This window comes from Girardinichthys multiradiatus, chromosome Y (genome assembly GCF_021462225.1).
Source record: "Girardinichthys multiradiatus isolate DD_20200921_A chromosome Y, DD_fGirMul_XY1, whole genome shotgun sequence".
Classification (NCBI taxonomy): Eukaryota; Metazoa; Chordata; class Actinopteri; order Cyprinodontiformes; family Goodeidae; genus Girardinichthys; species Girardinichthys multiradiatus.
The window spans coordinates 29,805,153-29,823,904 of record NC_061818.1 but is presented as its reverse complement, the minus strand read 5'-3'; the positions used below and the strand labels follow the sequence as shown (position 1 = coordinate 29,823,904).

The 18,752-nt window shown below is 38.5% G+C and overlaps 1 protein-coding gene across 4 annotated transcripts; it reads left to right on the top strand.

The window, feature by feature from the left end:
• The first annotated feature begins 1,253 nt into the window (after positions 1 to 1,253).
• LOC124863671 (zinc finger CCCH domain-containing protein 7A-like) lies at positions 1,254 to 18,303 on the top strand. Of its 4 annotated transcripts, none has more exons than XM_047358095.1 (23): positions 1,254 to 1,399; positions 2,581 to 2,683; positions 5,504 to 5,543; positions 5,732 to 5,935; positions 6,730 to 6,888; positions 8,790 to 8,870; positions 9,018 to 9,065; positions 9,154 to 9,193; positions 9,315 to 9,616; positions 9,728 to 9,980; positions 10,070 to 10,098; positions 10,200 to 10,344; positions 10,489 to 10,647; positions 10,912 to 11,117; positions 14,353 to 14,453; positions 14,581 to 14,762; positions 16,011 to 16,084; positions 16,255 to 16,388; positions 16,476 to 16,581; positions 16,703 to 16,811; positions 16,915 to 17,048; positions 17,344 to 17,507; positions 17,595 to 18,303. In XM_047358095.1, the coding sequence occupies exons 2-23, from the start codon at positions 2,616 to 2,618 to the stop codon at positions 17,782 to 17,784; spliced, it is 2,928 nt and encodes a 975-aa protein (XP_047214051.1). In that variant the 5' UTR covers positions 1,254 to 1,399; positions 2,581 to 2,615; the 3' UTR covers positions 17,785 to 18,303. The 4 variants fall into 4 exon arrangements, with proteins under 4 accessions (XP_047214051.1, XP_047214050.1, XP_047214048.1 ...); XM_047358094.1 differs by having other exon boundaries at positions 9,276 to 9,616; XM_047358092.1 differs by having other exon boundaries at positions 9,273 to 9,616.
• The last annotated feature ends 449 nt before the right edge of the window (positions 18,304 to 18,752 follow it).

Below are 18,752 nucleotides of genomic sequence, written 5' to 3'. Positions count from 1 at the left end.
GATGATAAAAAGTTAGTAAAATCATAAAAAATGCAATTGCAGGGCTGGGAGGGCCATAAATAAACACACAGTAAGTCACATTAGTGAGACCAACCTTTAAAATCAGTGACTCAAAAGAGGAAAAGCTATCAGTGGAGACAGTTCCGCACGAGTATTTGTCTCAATGTACAATGGCAAGTCCTCCACTACTGCAAACCTGGCACAGCGCACCAATAATGGAGCAGCCATCGAGTCGAAGTTGACTCAGATGGATAAACTCAGATGGATAGACAGGGACTTAAAAAAGCTCAACAAGCTGATAAAAAAGGCTGGCTCTGTTCTGGAGACTTCTCTGGAACCTCTGGAGATCATTTTGGAAAGAAGGATTCTTCATAAAATGAAGAACATTATGGAGAACCCTGAGCATCCTCTTCATGAGACTGTCCTACAACAACAGAGTGTCTTCAGTCAGAGGCTTCTTCAGATGTGCGCTACAGGAGATCCTTCCTGTCCACAGCCATCAGCATCTACAACGGCTCTTTGAAGAAACCTTCATAATGAGCTACAACAACATTTAATTTCCCTTTGGAATTAATAAAGTATTTTTGAGTTGAATTTTGAATTGAATTTGTATTGAATAAACTCCTGCTCTTAATGTTAAGATTCTGTCTTCAGAATTTCAGTTCTTCAGAATTTGTGTTGGAGAGTCTAGTTTCCTGTTTTTTTTTTTTTGTTTTTTTTTTGCATCCATCTCTTGAGGCAGCATCATCAGAGTAAATAACTCAAGTGAAAGTGAACAAAGGGACAAATATTAATGCCCTGTGCTGAGAACAGTTCTGAGCCCCCTTGACTTGTTAGTGAAGAGAAGAATGTGGTGAAAGGTGTGCAAAATACCACACAACTAAATATGAGAATTCTCATTTATTTAAATGTTTTACTGTATAATTGCTAATAGTTAAAATATATGTTTCTTTCTTCTAGAAAAATCAAATCAATGTAGAAAAGGAGGATGTTTCTTAAAATAGTCAGTCAATGACTGACAGTAATAAATAGTTATTGCTTTTTTTCTTCAATACATTAGATGGATTAAGTGTTATGTATCCTTAAAATAAACTAGATAACACTGCAGCAATGGATGGCTTAAAATGTAAAAGGAAAAAAATATTTCTAAAGGGATTTGTCGTTAATTATCCAGTGTCGACTGTTTTTCTTGTCTCAAAAGGCCATGTCCAATAGTCGCCAGTGGGGGCAGTACGCTGACATTGTCGATGGTTACGCTTCTACACATCAGTGAATGAAGAAGAATAAGCAAAGAGCGGCCTTCAACGACAGCTCTAGCTAAGTTTTTTAGCTCAAACGAAGATTTAATGTTCCTCTAATTTACTGACTGAACGGTTGTGTGGAATAAAGACTCATTCATGTAAGTGTCTAAAAGAACCAGTATTTAGTGCTGTTTGTATTATATTCTCCGACTGAGCTAAGAGCTAAACATCTTCAGCTCGCTATTGTTTGCGTTGAAGAACTAGTTTAACTTGGAAATACCTATGCTTTGTTTGGTTCAGACTTCCTCCTGTAAACTTAGACGTTAACGTCTTCATATTTGTTAAATATTGTGTGTTTCTGGTCTCTTGTAGAAAATACATTTTTTCTAAGTTTAAACGATTTTGTGGCTTCCTAAGAATTGGCAGTATTTGCTAGCAGGCGTTAACGGTGGCTAATGAGAAGTGAAGTCGACTGTCCCTACCCGCGGGTAACGCACGTGTGCTAAAGTATGTGCGTCCATTATCGGACAGCGGATAGTACTGAAGTTTTAGGACGTTTCATTTATCCACAGCCTCTCTGAATTCCTCGTAAAGACCTAGTAATAAACGACTCAAAGTTTAATCGGCTAAAATATACATTTGTTTTGAATCTGATATGTGGTAGAAGGGTATGCACAAATAACACATCAGCTACCCAGCCTATTCTAGATCCTGCCCCGGTTATCCACTAGATATATAAAAAACCCCATAAAAGTTAACCACTTGAAATAACGCTGTTAATAATTAACTTTTGGTATATATGGCATAATTTTTTTTATATAGTATTCGCAATGTAATACCTGTCTAAACCCTGATCATACGCTATGTATTCCAGAACAAAATGTTTGACACTTTAGATTTTCCTCAAAAGAAGCAAACGGGCGCCGATCGAATCATTGTCCGATAATAGAACAGTTGTTTTTAGATGCTAACGTTTGAACATTTCCGGAAGGGTCGGTGATCTAACCTTTCCACACCCTCGAATATGTAACGTTGTCATACAAATTAATGGTCAAATTTTTTGTGAACTTGTTTATGCTCTCAGTCTTAAAAATATTAACTCATCACCCCACTTAACTCATGTTTCCGGGACTGCCCGTATGTCGTCATTTTTAAACTAGGAAGTGAGCCTGGGAGACGACGTTCGAGGTAAAGTTTAGAAATTGTGACTTTTATAATTGATCAAACTGGAAACAGGACTATAGGAAATACAAAGGAATACAAATACAAAGGAATAAGTATTGCCATTATTTGTTTAATTTGTAGTTGTTTGCAAAGCTATATCATTGTATAATTTCAGGTGCTGTCTGATGAGAAGATTTTAAACACGCAAGTATGTCTGGAGTGTGTCGGGACAGAAGAAGTCGCTGGCAGGAGATTCAGAAAGGCCTTCAGTTTATTCAGTGAGTGTGTTTTACAGATCATCAGTTTTTCAATAGGGCATGCTATACAGTGAAGAAAAATGCTTGTTTTTTTAATAGTAAATATTTAGGTTCCCAAATCACTGCAATCTCAAAAGATTGAGGAAAAACTAAAGCCTCATTATGTTTTAGGAGCTTGCTGGTTTGGTATTAGCAGTTCACATATGCATAAATAAAGACCCCAAGAGTCCTTGATCAAAGAATTTGATCTTCCACTTTCACTCAACCTAAACTTTAAATCAGAATGCTTTCACTTCTTTTGAAAAGTGGATGTCAGGGTGTTTTTGGTTTTTTTCTCTTTTTTCAGTCTGGAAATTTGCAATTTTGCTATTTGTATTTAAATGTGCTGTCAAGTTTGCCTAGCATAACAAGAAGTACTAACCTTTATAAGCAACATTTTGTAATCTTAGCCTCTTAAAAACTTAAAACACTGAACAATCAACAGAGAATGAAACCCTGCATTTTAAAATCTAATGTCTAGCTGTGCTTTAGGGATTATTAAGTATAGTTGTGTTTTATACATTTTTCTTAAAATACCCGTAAGAGAAAGAAAAGTGAGTTGTCGTCACGCCTGCTAAAAAATAGTGCAAATATAGGAGTTATAGACTAGTATATTGGTAATCCTGCGATATCATGACCCGAAGCATGTTATACCCATTTAATAACATCAAACAATTTACCATGTGAAAATTGTAGACCATTAGTGTTTCATCAATCAATCCATCAGTCAATCTACTGAGGAGTAATTGACTACTATTTATTTAATCAAAATGATCTTTTTTGTATTTTTACACCTGATTCTAAATAAAATAAACCTGAATACAATCATAATCAGTTGTATTGGTCAAGTTTGTAAACTTTGACTGTGAAGTGTTCATCAGAGAGGCAGCTTGGTGGAACAAACTCTCTGCTCATGTTTGTTTTCAGCAAACATGAGCACTGTGTAGACACTGTGTTATTGAGGAGGGTGAGTGGAACAAATGTGAGGGGATTTTCTCCTGACATCCACTGTCATTTCCACTGTCTGGATTGCAATAAATTCCATGTTGTTCTGACTACACCAGTGTACTAGCTGATACACCTCCCATCTGTACACACCTATCACCGTCCTGGATCAGATCAGTGGCAGTGTTGTCATCTGCGAACTTCAGGAGTTTCACAGACGGATCAGCCGAGGTTCAGGGTTTATAATTTAAAAATGCCAAATGAATCTCTGACTAGGTGCTTGTTGGTGTAAACTGTGAAATCTAAAATTGTCCCTGTTCTGTAAACTGCAATAATGCATCTTTTATGGCCTAACAGAATGATCATGAAAAAAGGAAAAGGTAGTTAGGATTCTTTAGTTATAACAATATGCTGCTTTCACTGTTGTTATTAGATCAGCTGTGAGACAGTAGCTTATCGGCTTAAATTTTGTTCCTGTATTTTTGGATGTGTGGACTTGACTTTCATGCTTTGGGTAGACTAAAGCTTTGTCCAAACCTTGTTCTACAGCTGTGCCGCATAGTATAATGTTCCATTTCCTCTTCTCTGTGAGGGCCCTTTCCTTAACCCAAAAATGATAACTAAAATAGTTGACTTTATGTCATACAGTATCTCAATAAAGTGAGTACACCCTTCACATTCTTGATTTTTTATTTTATTTTTTATCTTCATGGGACAGCACTGAACAAATGACACTGATGCAATGTAAAGTAGTCGGTGCACAGCTTGTAAATTTGTGGTGCCCTTTTAAAATAACTTGACACAGCCATTAATGTCTAAACCGCTGCCAACAACAGGTACTACACTCCCAAGGGAAAATGTCCAACTTGTGCTGAATTTGCCATTTTCCCTCCCTATTGTAGAGATACTATAGCTTTGTCAGGGTGTTAAGATGTTACACTTTTTTTTTTTTTTTACCAGGTGTTATAGTCAGTCAGATCACATTATTCATGACATTTAACACTTAGGAACAACATAGATGTGTCAGACACTGATTTTAGGTGTATGCCATAGAGAAACACCAAAACAGTTTAATGAGTGTAATAAGGTAGTTATAAGCAGATCAGTTAATATAAGTTTTACATGGGAATCTGCTGACCAGATTTATTGTCTTTGGAGTGTTTTCAAAGAGCGCCAACACATACCAGATGGCAGCAGAACCAATACCCACGTAACAAAACAGAATTTTCATTGTTATGCTAATACAGCAGTCATTTAGTTTGTGCAATAAATCATGTGATCTTTCCAGCATACCATGAGATGACTGACAGGTAATGATACAGACTTAGTAATGACTTAACACATTTTTTTCAAAACCCTTTAAGGAAGTTGTTTCAGTTTTAAGTGGACCATCTTGACCAGGTTTTAATACAGTTTACTGTTTTTTATGATATTGTGTAAGGAAAAACCGGAAGTGAGTTATATTGAGACATTTTATCTCCTTAGTATTCTGTATAATTTACTTGGATTAAAATTCTAAGATTATAGAAATCTGATTTTTTTTTTGTGTATTATTTCTTTCTAAACCATATTTTTTGTTTATTTGGACCCAGCAGTGAGCTTGTGTACACACTGCAACCTGTACCCTGTTCCTGTTCATGTGTTTTCACCGGTGTCAGTCAGGTTCTGCCCAAGGTTTCTTCCTGTAAAAATGGAGATTTCCACTCCACTGTCACCTCATGCATGCTCAGTATAATAATCTGCAGCAAGGTCAATGGCTTTAAGACATTTATTTTTTTTTTTTAATGTTTTGTTTTTTGTGTTTTCATTCAACTGAATTATTGAAGGTCTGAAAAGTGTTTTGTTTTTTACTTTTAGATCAACTCTTCCGTTTCCTGGAAGCCAAGAGCAGTATGAGGTAAGCTCTGGGAATTTGAATGTGGGTGCAGCATCTTTCATTTTCATTCAACACATGTTGGCTAAACTAAATTTAAGAGCAACCTTTCAACTAGAGAAGCATGAAACGTGTCTTTTTGTCCTATACATACAGTAATACACCCTTATTTTGTTGTAAATCTCAGGTATTTTGTTCTTTTTATTTTCCAGGTGTTCATAAAGGACCTTGTGTGGAACCTGTTTGGAGAAGGAAATGATGTATTTCAAGAAGGGGAATGGACAAAATCCATTGAGATGTACACAGAGGCACTGAGTATAGCAGATTACGCCGACTCAGAAGAAATCTGCGTCCCAACTGGTTTACTGGAAAAGCTGTATGCAAATCGAGCTGCTGCGTACCTCAATATTGTTCCAGTAAGTTGGTTTCTGCTGGCTGTAGTGAAACTTGTGATACACTACAGGACTTTCAGTTCCTTCGCATTTTGATGAAAGACTGAACTGAATAACAGGGCAAGAGATAATCCACGATGGTTTTCCTGCATTACCATTCAGTTTGTGATCATTAAAGTTGATCATTGAAGGGGCGCAAAGCTAACCCAGGGTGAGCTCATACTGTAGAAAATATGAGCACAGTATTTCAGGAAAACATGCAGGTGTCCTTGGAAGTTTTATCCCGAAGTATTGTTGGTTTTCAGTTCAATCTTGTTATCCTGAGGACAGCCATCTTCATTTGACAAGAAAGCTGTTGAAGGGTGTTGTTTTTGATACTGCTTAAAAGACTTAATCATATGGTTATTGAAGAAAGGTGTGTTTTGCCGATATGTGATGAGAATTTATCCACTGAGAAAACACATCAAGCTATTTTAAAAACGAGTTTTTTTTCTGTTTATTTTTCACTTTTGTTTTAACATTAAAACCAGTTTGGATGACTGTTCTATGTCTCAATATCTGGCTGCCTTTGTATAAATTCAGGACTCAGATGGGATCAATCAAATGATGGTTTGTCCAAAATTTAGGATTTACTTTTCGAAGAATCTTCTGCACTCTACATCATCTCTACAAGCCAGTAAAAACACTTTGCTGTTGTCAGAACAGGACACACCCAAACCAAGCTCAAACAACTCAAAGTTAATTAGTGGTGTTGTCACAACATTCTGGGAATTATAAGCTTTTCTAAGTTGACTTCATTTTTTTCCCACTGATCATAGGGACTGTATGACCAAGCTCTAGAAGACTGTGAAAAGGCTCTCCGGTTGAACGAGGGGAACTATAGAGCACTGTACAGAAAAGCGAAAGCCTTGAAAGAAATGGGGAGACATCAAGAGGCCTATAAGGCTGTTGCCAAATGTTCGCTTGCAGTACCTCAGGTAAGGGCAAATATTTGCATGCTGTAGTTTTGCAAGGAAAACTGTTGATTGTTGATTCCTTGCAATTTGACAAAATAAATATCATCCAGATGGCCTGGAGACAGAAAACACAATGTGTGACATGTTTTTTGCTCATACTGTAAATTAGGGATGCAGGCTATAGCAGCATTGGCATCGGTAACGGCTGATGTCATTTTTTAACGTATCGGTGCGATAAGCTGATATTAATAACCCATATTTATTTCCATCTTGTTGTTTTCTGTTTGTGTTTCTGGAGGAGATTGGCCATGTGGTATGTGATTGGGCATGTGATTGTGATGCAGTGCAGGACTGGAGGGTGTTAACCTGAACCACAGAAGCAATGTCAGCATTGTGGTCGTTTTTTCACGCTGTTCAAAGGGTAGTGAGATATACAGGTGCTGGTCATAAAATTAGAATATCATGAAAAAATTGATTTATTTCAGTAATTCCATTCAAAAGTGAAGCTTGTATATTATATTTATTTATTACACACAGACTCGGCCATAATAGCGATATTAATATCGGATATTGATATTGACTTGAATTTTGATATTGGTGCATCCCTACTTTAAATACATTAACTTGTTAAGACTTGATGCAACAAAACAGGCAGGTCACTAGAATCGGCTGATTTTTCTGCTTGATCTGCACTGATTGGTGACCGACTGTTTTGAAACAAAAATCTCTGAGTTGTTGCTGACTATTTTTAGTATCAGTGATGTGTTTGAGTAAAGTTAGTAGAAGTACCGAGATATAGGAAGCTATTTAAAGACTATTTTCTGCCTGTGAGGATGGTTCTACAAGTCATTCAGGGTGAAAGAAAATGAGAGACAAACTTCAGCAGATTATAAGATTGAACAGAGAAAAACAAATTGTTTGTAGCTTTCAACCTCAGTCAGTCATTGAATGTGCTAGATTTGGAAAGTTAAATTTTCTAGGGACTCCAGCGACTACTTGGACAAGTGGTGTGACTTAGTCTCTGCTCCTACTAAAAATAATTTGTGATCGCTCATGGCAGATAGACTAAGAAAATACTTTAAATGTTGTTCTTCTAGTTCTTAAATAGAAACTCAAATCTGCTGAAATTGGTGTGTTTAGGTCAAAATTGAAATAAGCCCGAAATCGACACAAAATCTCCTGGTAATTCAAAATAAGGACACCCAACAACTACGGTTGAAGAAAAGGATTAAAGCTGGAGATTAAATTCAGCAAATGGCGACTAAGAATGCATCCAAAATAACAGAAATGGACGTAAGTTAAGGGTTCAACTCAGAAAGTGCATGAGAATTGGTTACTTCCTTTTTTTAAAAATGCAAAACATACAAGAAGCATCTTCTGCAGCGTTTCCCCTACCATTATCCAAGAGGGCCGCCCCACATTGATAGCAAGGTAATAGTACGTTTTCATAGTTGATGTCATTCATTTTATTAGATCACGTCGTGAGCAATTTCTCTCCCTGCGTCGTCACTACTCTACTTTCTATGGCCAAACTTGACAATAGCTGGCTGAGAACACACCGTGTTGCGTGCGCTCGCAGGCAGGTGAACACCCGCTCCCGACAGTGGACAGAGAACGAACCGATAAACATGCCGGTAAAACCTGGAAAGCAGGTATGGCTATCTGAGTTTTAAAAAGCACAGAATTTCGTTTTTTAAAGCAGCACTTCCTCTCCTGCGATTAGGAGCAGGGGCAACTCTCCTACTGGCGAAGGTGAAGGTACAAGTAGACTGAAAGATGGAAAGAAACAGATAAAAGTTGTGATAAAGAGACCAAAATGTTAGGGGAAACACTGCACTAGGTGCTCTCATTATAAAGTTTGTGTTTAAGGCATAACAATAATGCACAAAGATTGCTTCACAGCTGCTGTTTTGTCTTCTCAGGATTCCAATGTCACACAGCTGACTCAGGACCTTGCCAAAATTTTGGGGTTGAAAATCCGCAAAGCTTATGTAAGAAGTAAGGTATGTGTAAAAGTAGGCTTGTTCACTTTTTTGAAGACTACAGATAATGTCATGAAGAGTTGGTTATCCCTGTTTGACAAATGTACTTCCATTGCAAACGGTGATCATGAAATATTAACTTTTTATTTTTGTTTTTTTTCCCTACAGCCTGCCTTGAATGTTGAATCAAGTTATCAAGATGCATCATGTGACAAAGTATGACACATCACCCTCACCCCTTCATTTGGAGAAAAACATTGTTTACCAAGCAATACATTAATCCATGAAATTTCTTCATTTTTAGTTTTCTCATGGGTCAGATTCAGTTGAAGAAATAGAAATTGGTAAGTGTTCCTCTTTCAAAAACTTAGATTTGAAGGAGGAGTTGAGATAGAAATAATGCTTTTTCTGTTTATGTTTTAGAAGTGCCTCCATTCGCCCAGGATAGCAGTGTTTTGTCTTCAGGTCCAGCTCCAATCCAACCCCCAGTAGCAGTACACCCACCTCTGAATGACTCTGCGGTTGATGAATTTCCTTCTAGCAACAGTGTTTTATCTGCACCCCCATCTGAGCCACCGGGCTTCGAGTCTGTCCCCCTGCCTGTATCTGCCTCCACATCAGTTCCACTTTCCATGCACTCATTTGTAAACGGGTGCCGCACCAGCAAGCCTTGTCCGATTCTTGAACCCAGTCAAGACTTTGACACTAACATAATCGGGGATGACCTAGATGATCTACTCGACCAAGCTGGCTCTGAACCAGACATGGTTAGTTGGGTAGTTTTTTTTGAAGGGATATGTAGATGAATTGTAGATCGTTTTTTTCATTTATTCCATTTTTTTTTAGCAAATTTGTAACATTTTTGTCTCTTTCATCAGGGTATCCCCACCATGAAAGGCCCACTTCCTTTGCCTACCAGTATTTCCTCGAGCAGTTCTTTGTCAAGTCCATTCCTGATGCCATCTGACATAAACCCTTATCTACACAGCGGTTCACAGCAGTGTACTGTAACCCTGCCACCTTTATATAACAAATCAGGATCTAGTACTTTATTTGGTATGGACTCTTTTCACTCCTTGCCTTCACCGCTAGACTCATTGGACAGTCTCAGCATATCAGACTACAAAACAGGTATGTTACTTAGAAGATTAAATATAGTTTGGTACAGATTCACATATGTTCTAACAAGACCTAAACAAAATAAATCTTTTTATTTTCAGATTTTGCTCATAGTCCCTTCATCCCAAAGGTACTTACTCTCTTTATCTGCAGTTTCAAAATGATCATTTTGGAAAAGTTTTTTTTTTTTCTTTAATTTTCTTTATGTGTTGCATTCATTCATAAATACAGCTCAACAATAAAGAAGAGCCGATGGGAATGCCAGTGGGTATGCCTGAAGTGAAGGACCTCCCTGCCGCTGTGGATTTAGCGAAGAACCCCTTAGCCGATACACATGAATTCAAGCAAGCTTGCTCAATGTGCTACGTCAAAACAGGTGAGGGGTTGTTCTGACAGCACAGTGAATACGTCTCCTCCCAATCCTGCTGGAGCTGTAAGCTGAAAGAGAGTTTCTTTGATAAATAGGCAAATAAGCTTGGTGTAAAGTGTTTTTTTTTTTGTTTTTTTTCTTTGCTTGCAGGAGCTGGATTGTTGGATTACACTCTTCACACTGAAGATCATAAATGCAAAAAGGATGTATTACTGGGCAGAATGAAGCACTCACCTGACAAAACGTGGAAGCTCATACGACCCAGACCAACAAAAACCCAATATGTAGGACCTTACTACATTTGCAAAGGTGACATGTCTCTCCATTGTACTTACAGGAATTCATTGTAAAATGATCTTTGGATAGCCTTCCTAGGTAATCCTGTAAATTTCCGTTCTATTTAGTTTTATGTTTACTGCAACACAAAACATCTTCATTACAACAGTGGTGCGGTAGAGAAGCTGCTGGAGGACATTTTTATGACTGTTACCTGTTTCCTTGTTCTCTAGTTTGTGCTGTCTTAAGTCAAGTTTAGACAGAGTGAATATTAAAATGTGACCTTACGTGTTTCAGAGGTGGCTGTTGGAAAAGAGTGCCTATATCCCGGCCACTGCACATTTGCATACTGCCAGGAAGAGATTGATGTTTGGACTCTAGAGCGGAAAGGATTTATCTCCAGAGAACTGCTTTTCGATCCTTTTGGGCCAAACTCTAACATCAGGCTAACTGTCCCCGAGATTTTACAGGAGCATCGTGGAATATTCATGTTTCTTTGTGGGGTTAGTATTTTAATTTCTTCGCTGCTCTGACATTGGAGTTAGCTGGATTGTCTTGACCTAAGGAATTTGGATCATTCTTTTTTTGTTGTTGGTGCTTTTGAGTGCATTAAGTAGTTTTTTTAAATTATGTTGGCTTAAGGGAAAACATTGACAAATTTTGTCCTTTAGTACCTTGATTAAATTGATTTAAAATAGTATTTGCATCTGCAGATATGAGGACAAGAAAACCTGTGTCCTATTGCTGATACTGATATTTGCAACATCACAAATTGAGTTAAAGGTGTTTAACACAGAAGACGATAAACAGGAAAACAAGGACGGGCATTTTTTATTATTTATACCCTTTTCAGTAATCTGTGGTAACTCTTCTTACAGCAGTCAACCCCATCTTATAGTTGGTGAGCATTTTTAGTTTTGCATGTTTTCACTGGTATTTTCACTATTTTATTTTTGGTGATGAGTTCCAAGTCTTTGAGTTTGGCAGGCCCCCTTGTCATCACCCTAATCTTTTGCTCTGTTCACAAACTCTCCAGTAGATTGATGTTAGACTCTGGATAAGTCACTCCAAGGTATTTTGGTAAAATTAAAAGATACAGGGGTTGGACAATAAAACTGAAACACCCGTCATTTTAGTGTGGGAGGTTTCATGGCTAAATTGGACCAGCCTGGTAGCCAGTCTTCATTGATTGCACATTGCACCAGTAAGAGCAGAGTGTGAAGGTTCAATTAGCAGGGTAAGACCACAGTTTTGCTCAAAATATTGAAATGCACACAACATTATGGGTGACATACCAGAGTTCAAAAGAGGACAAATTGTTGGTGCACGTCTTGCTGGTGCATCTGTGACCAAGACAGCAAGTCTTTGTGATGTATCAAGAGCCACGGTATCCACGGTAATGTCAGCAAACCACCAAGAAGGACGAACCACATCCAACAGGATTAACTGTGAATGCAAGAGGAAGCTGTCTGAAAGGGATGTTCGGGTGCTAACCTGGATTGTATCCAAAAAACATAAAACCACGACTGCCCAAATCATGACAGAATTAAATGTGCACCTCAACTCTCCTGTTTCCACCAGAAATGTCTGTCGGGAGCTCCACAGGGTCAACATACACGGCCGGGCTGCAATAGCCAAACCTTTGGTCACTCATGCCAATGCCAAACGTTGGTTTCAATGGTGCATGGAACGCAAATCTTGGGCTGTGGACAATGTGAAACATGTATTGTTCTCTGATGAGTCCACCTTTACTGTTTTCCCCACATCCAGGAGAGTTACGGTGTGGAGAAGCCCCAAAGAAGCATACCACCCAGACTGTTGCATGCCCAGAGTGAAGCATAGGGGTGGATCAGTGATGGTTTGGGCTGTATCCTGAAGGCGGTGCCGTGTATCAGGATGACAATGCACCAATACACACAGCAAGACTGGTGAAAGATTGGTTTGATGAACATGAAAGTGAAGTTGAACATCTCCCATGACCTGCACAGTCACCAGATCTAAATATTATTGAGCCACTTTGGGCTGTTTTGGAGGAGCGAATCAGGAAACGTTTTCCTCCACCAGTATCACATAGTGACCTGACCACTATCCTGCAAGAAGAATGGCTTAAAATCCCTCTGACCACTGTGCAGGACTTGTATATGTCATTCCCAAGATAAATTAACGCTGTATTGGCCGCAAAAGGAGGCCCTACACCATACTAATAAATTATTGTGGTCTAAAACCAGGTGTTTCAGTTTCATTGTCCAACCCCTGTAACTTTAAACCTAGATCTGCCAGGGGTATGAATAATTTGGGGCTTAAGTGTATAAATAGACATTCCAACTTTTATGCACATCTAATTCTTCATACAACAACTTAACACAAAAGCGTGACAAGAAAGTGCTTCACGCGTTTCTTTTTAAATGGGTCAGCATTCTATATGAAAATGTTCTATGTTATTGCTGGAGTTCTAGCTCCATTCTGATTTTGAAGCTGTTCCAAACAATCCAACCTACAACAGCACCTAGGCTGTGTTGGACAGCTCCTGTGAGCTAAACTGGTGCTTTTTGTTCCAGATACAGGTTTGCTGCTAAGAGATTTTAACTGTAATATAGCAGTGCACCAAAATACCAAACCAACCTACATATTATGCACAAAAAATAAAAATATGTCACTCTATTTCTAAGGGCAGCCATAACAATATAACATTTCAGTTATTGTCATAAATTATACCAACTGTTAACATAGGTATAATAATAATTTGTATTATTATAAGATGACTGAGAACAGAGGCAAATGTGATGGTAAATTGGTGTCATTATAAATCTACATTAGCTTTTGATATGTTTCAGATTAGTTTCAACGACTTAATTTAATTTTAAATGCTGAAATAACGTTTAAAATCAGTGGGAGTGAAAACACAAAATATCCAGGCGGGCTTTTAACACATTTTTCTTACGACAGTGGTAGGGTGACCAGATGTCCTGATTGGTGTGGGACTGTGCTGCATTTTTCACTCCTGTCACGGTGTCCCTCAAACAGATACAATGTCTTGCATTTGACTGGGTCAAATTCTGATAGGTCTAAAAACTATTCGACTGGAGCTTTTCTGAAATGTAAAGAAAGCAGAGCTGCAGTCATCATCACAGAGCAGCATCAGCTGTCAATCAAAATACGCAGCAGCGTCCCACGTCATGACCAACCTGCGTACCATAATGTTAGTAAAATAAAACAAGAAGAGGATTTTCTTCTATAGCTTACATCAGTAGACTATACAAAATATAATGGAAAGCATGTCACGGAAAAGATAATGCAGCTTCAACAAAGAATGGGAAACGTTGTATTACTGGGTGGGGCCAGTGAAAGGAATCTCTGAGGGATTTTAATCAAGTTTGCCAAAGTTATTTGTCAGTTTCACAAAGAGGGGAGCACAATGTGAAGCAACACTGTAAAAGTGAGTGGCACAATAAATGCGCAGCTGAAAAAGCCGCCTGCTGATCAATGGACTCATTTTAACTCAAAAGTGTTAAAGATTATTAACTCTAATGAAAAGACTAGATATCATTGTAAGGTAAAAAATACCTAAAATCAGTTTCTGAAATCAAGTTCTTATTCACAACTAACTACACTTATGATTAGTCTAAAATCAGCCTGATACCTTCTAAATCTATTCTTGCCACTGTAAATGAATTGTCTGAGAAGTGATGAAACTTGGCAGTGGTTGCTTTCTTGTAATACTTGTTTTGTGTCTCCCAGGTGTGCTTTGACCACAAGCCCAGAATAATCAGCAAAACCAACAAAGATGACCCGTCTCTCTGCTCTCATCCAGTGACAAAGCATGACTTTGAGACTCATAAGTAAGTCATTTAAATTTTGCTAGCATAACTGTCTTGAAAAGTTCTTTTAGTCTGGAGATATTCTAAAAAAAAAATAAAGAGATTATTGGAAGAAAGATAAAGTTGCAACTTTTGTGTCTCCGGTTAGGTGCCTGGTTCACATTTTGAAGGACAATACAGTTCGCTATTCCAAAATCAGACCGTTGAGTCCCCAGAGCCAGCTGGATCTTTGCCGGCATGAAGTGCGCTATGGCTGTGTAAGAGAAGATGACTGTTTCTACGCCCACAGCCTGATTGAGCTGAAGGTCTGGATGATGCAACATGAACTTGGTAAGAGTTTTATTTTAGCATTTCACAATAGGTGAATAGCATTGTGTCTGAATATTGTCATAAACAAAAGATGTTCTATAGCACCATGCAAAAATATTAGAATGTCAGTATCAGCGAACTGATATAGCTGCTGCAGTAAATTAGCTGTTATTTTGGAAGACCTGATAAACTTAGATGGGTGAATCTTTTCACATGACTCCTTTTATTGAAAGTGACAAGGATGTAGAAATATGGCCCTGAGAAGTCCTCTGTGGATTTTGTCACAATGTAGAGGACACCGCAGACATGCAGGGGTGAACGTCTTGGGGTTAGATGAAACCAAAATGTAACTTTCTAGCCTATATGTAAAAAATTCAAAAAAATAAAAACTGTGGCTGAAAACATTCAGCCTAAACATTGACATCAACCCTAAGCAATACTGTACAGCCACAGCTACAATGGAGTGCCTCAGAGCATATTTATGTTGGGGAATGACCTAAAGTGAATCCAGTGAATCTTATTGAGAATTTTTAGCAGGACGTAAAGGTTGATGTTAATAGAAACTTAATCCAATTTAATAAGGCTTGAGATATTTTTGAAATTTGTTTTGTGGTGGTACTAAACATGATAAATGATAGGGCTGAAAACATACTGGTATTTCCCCCCACTTTTCAGATTTTTCTTAAAATGTTATATTGTGCCCAGTTCTCAACCATTGTCGTCTCAAGGCCACTTTACAAAAACACCGAGTTGACGTGCAGAAATATGTAAACAGTTCAACACCATCATATGATTCAAAGTCGGTTATTCCCATTCAAATTCTGTACTAGTTTTTAAAACAAAACAGTCAAATGTGTAAAAGGTTTCTATTCATGGAAACCCAGCCGATTGAGTCGCTGACTTTGCAGCAGTTCCTGAATGAGCAACAGCAAGCAGTTGTTTCCATAGAGTCAGCTACTTTGTGGCAATCCTTCATACCAAGCATGCATGTAGTGACAGTGGAGTGAAAAACTCCACTATATGAGGAAGAAACTTCCAGCAGAACCTGTCTCAGGGTGAGCGGCAGTCTTCCATGTCCAACTTGGGGACCTTTTGTGGTTGTTATGACAAAAGATGAACAAGTGGAAAGGGTATTAATATATTTGCAAGATACTGCTAAGCAGCCAGGAGACTGAGGCCATTTTTCTGAAAGCTGACAAATGCTTCATTTCATGGGAAGAAAACGAATGTTATAAACAGTTTTCACTAAATTTTCTAATCTTCATGCAGGTATCACTCATGAAAGTATTGTTCAAGAGGCAAACAAATATTGGAACGCAACCGCTTCGTTGCAAGGAGCCCAGGTATAAAACACACTACTACTAAGTTCTTGTGTTTCAATGCTGCTCATCTTTGCTTATTTATTGTAAGTGCTTTCAACAGTGCATCAAGTAATTCTGTTTAACGTTGTTAGAAATTGTTTCAGTTGTCTTTGAAACTGTCCATTAATAATGATGTTCAAACTGTGTCGCAGTTTTCCAATGCCCAGAGAAGATTTGGCCCTCCAAATCTGAAGATGATGTTTGTTTGTGGCCAGTGCTGGAGAAATGGCCAACTGAGTGAAGCTGACAAAAATAAGAAGTATTGCACAGCTAAGGCAAGACATACGTAAGTATTTCTATCTCTCTTTGACTGTTTAAAAATGAACAAATGTCAAAAACAATTTCATACATAATTGGTGTCTTCCTGATTTAGGTGGGCAAAAGACAAGAGGGTTGTGCTCGTAAGCTCTCATGAAAGGAAAAAGTGGACAACAGTAAGACCACGTCCTACCAAAAAGCCCATCCCATCTCAGTTTGAGGTATCCATCCAACATTATTGCATTTTGCAGTAGCTGAAGAGTGAAGAACACTTGTTGAGTTTCTGCTTGAAAAGGGGGTTTCCACTAACCGGTAACTGAATGTTTCTTGGACTGTTTCTAGATTTGTATGCATGTAACAGCGGGTAAGAAGTGTCAATACATTGGCAACTGCACATTTGCTCACAGTGTAGAAGAAAGAGACCTTTGGACCTACATGAAGGAAAACAACAGTGAGTTTTTATCAAGGAGATTGTCGCTCTCACTTGGTTGGATTTTGTTAGTACAATTGACTTACTTTGCTATGCATCACATTCATTTTACACCCTTCTCTAGTTCCAGATATGGATCAGCTTTATGAGCAGTGGCTGCAGTCTCAGAAGCCTGGCTGGGGTGAAGAGATGTCCAATAATTCTTTCAGGGAGAACGGCAAACAGATACACATGCCGACAGACTATGCTGAAGAAGTGGTGAGTTGCAGAGCAAGCAGCCTATGCACACAATTCATGTTTAAACTGGCCATCGGGATGTTTAATCCTGCAAAATAAACTGTTGGATAGAGAACCGACAGCTTTCATACCTTGAAGTAAACTGCTGGGAAACAAACATCTCTATGAAAGTTCATTGTTCTAAGATTCATTTCAAATGTTGTCAATCCCTCACCTGAGTTAAAATGTCTAGCACCTCATCAATTTCATTGAGTTCTGGGTTGGTTATTTGTCCCGTAATAAAATAAAAAATATGAAGCAATTTTCTGTTTTGTAGGCCGGCAATCATTGTTGGCTGTGTGGTAAAAACTGCAACAGCGAGAAACAGTGGCAGCAGCATATTACCTCGGAGAAACACAAAGAAAGAGTTTTCAACTCGGAGGACGATCAGAACTGCTGGCAGTACAGGTTTCCCACAGGCACTTTCAAAGTTTGTGAGAGGTAAAATTCAGAGTAAACAGCTGCTCTGTTCCTGGGGCTTGGTCCCTCCTCTGTAGTTTTTGATGTTTGATGTTTGTGTTTCAACAGATTTCTCAAAGGCACATGCACAGAGGATGACTCGTGTAAACTGGCTCACGGAGAGCAGGAGCTGAAAGAATGGATGGAGCGCAGGGAATTCCTTTTGATGAAACTTGCCAAAGCCAGAAAAGACCATCTTATAGCACCAAATGACAATGACTTTGGAAAATACAGTTTTCTGCTTAAAGACATTAAATAACAACATGCTCGAAATATTGATGCTCACTTTACAAATAAGACAGTATTCAGTCTTGAGTCAGGCCATTCTTGAAGGCCTCTGCTGGGAGCAGGAAGTAGCCTGATCACAGCATGATTATAAAGAGGGTGTTCAGGACCGTCCCTCTGAAAGGCGGCTGGTTTTCTCTGATCCAATCTACAGAGTGTTAACATTAATGGCAAATATTCAGTGTGCGACACCTGAAGCTTTGCTACGCATTGTTCAGTAGAACACCTAAAAACGGTCACAAAAATAGCATGTGTAAACCTTGATCAGAGACAGTTTCCAATGCTTAGTTAACCTAAAAAACTAATTTTCTTTTCAAACATTTGTATATTAATGACCTTTTCTGTTTAAGTATTAAAGTACTTAAACCGAGAGTTGACATTCTTGTGGTTTAATCAGTCAACATAGGTCATTGTCACTTTCCATTTATCTGATAGTGTTACTGGTGTGATGGGCACCCTACCAAATAAAGCTACATTTTTTTATCTACTGAAACTGTGTTTTAATAAGTTTTAAGAAGCATCTGCCTTACATGGACAAATCACTGCAGCTCTGATACATGTAAAAAAAAAACATTTACAAATGTAATGACATAAAACATAGCAAAATAACAGAGGTAAAACATTCGGGAGCTCCAACACATCCTGATAAGGTGAGCTTCAAGGCTTTAGTCATAAATGCATCATTTAGTCATGTAGCTGCACCTGCTTCGTGCAGGTAGTTGTACATATACGTCTGAGTCCGACAGTCAGGCTAATACCTGCTGCAGCTCCTCCACCTCCAGCTTCCACATCTGTCTGTGGAGCGCAGCAAACTCTGAGAGGTCTGCCATCTTCACCGCACGGATGAGCGGCTCGGGGGAGACGGCCTGGATGACACCCATCACCATCACATATTTTCCATGCAACAGCAGCAGGTGGTCAAAGTAACATGGTGGATTCAAT

Bases quoted from the DNA above. Each gene is read 5' to 3' on its own strand.
- LOC124863671 (XM_047358092.1), top strand. From the start codon at position 2,616: ATGTCTGGAGTGTGTCGGGACAGAAGAAGTCGCTGGCAGGAGATTCAG. The intron at 9,617-9,727 runs GTTAGTTGGGTA...CTCTTTCATCAG, and splicing joins CTGGCTCTGAACCAGACATG to GGTATCCCCACCATGAAAGG. The intron at 17,049-17,343 runs GTGAGTTGCAGA...TCTGTTTTGTAG, and splicing joins CAGACTATGCTGAAGAAGTG to GCCGGCAATCATTGTTGGCT.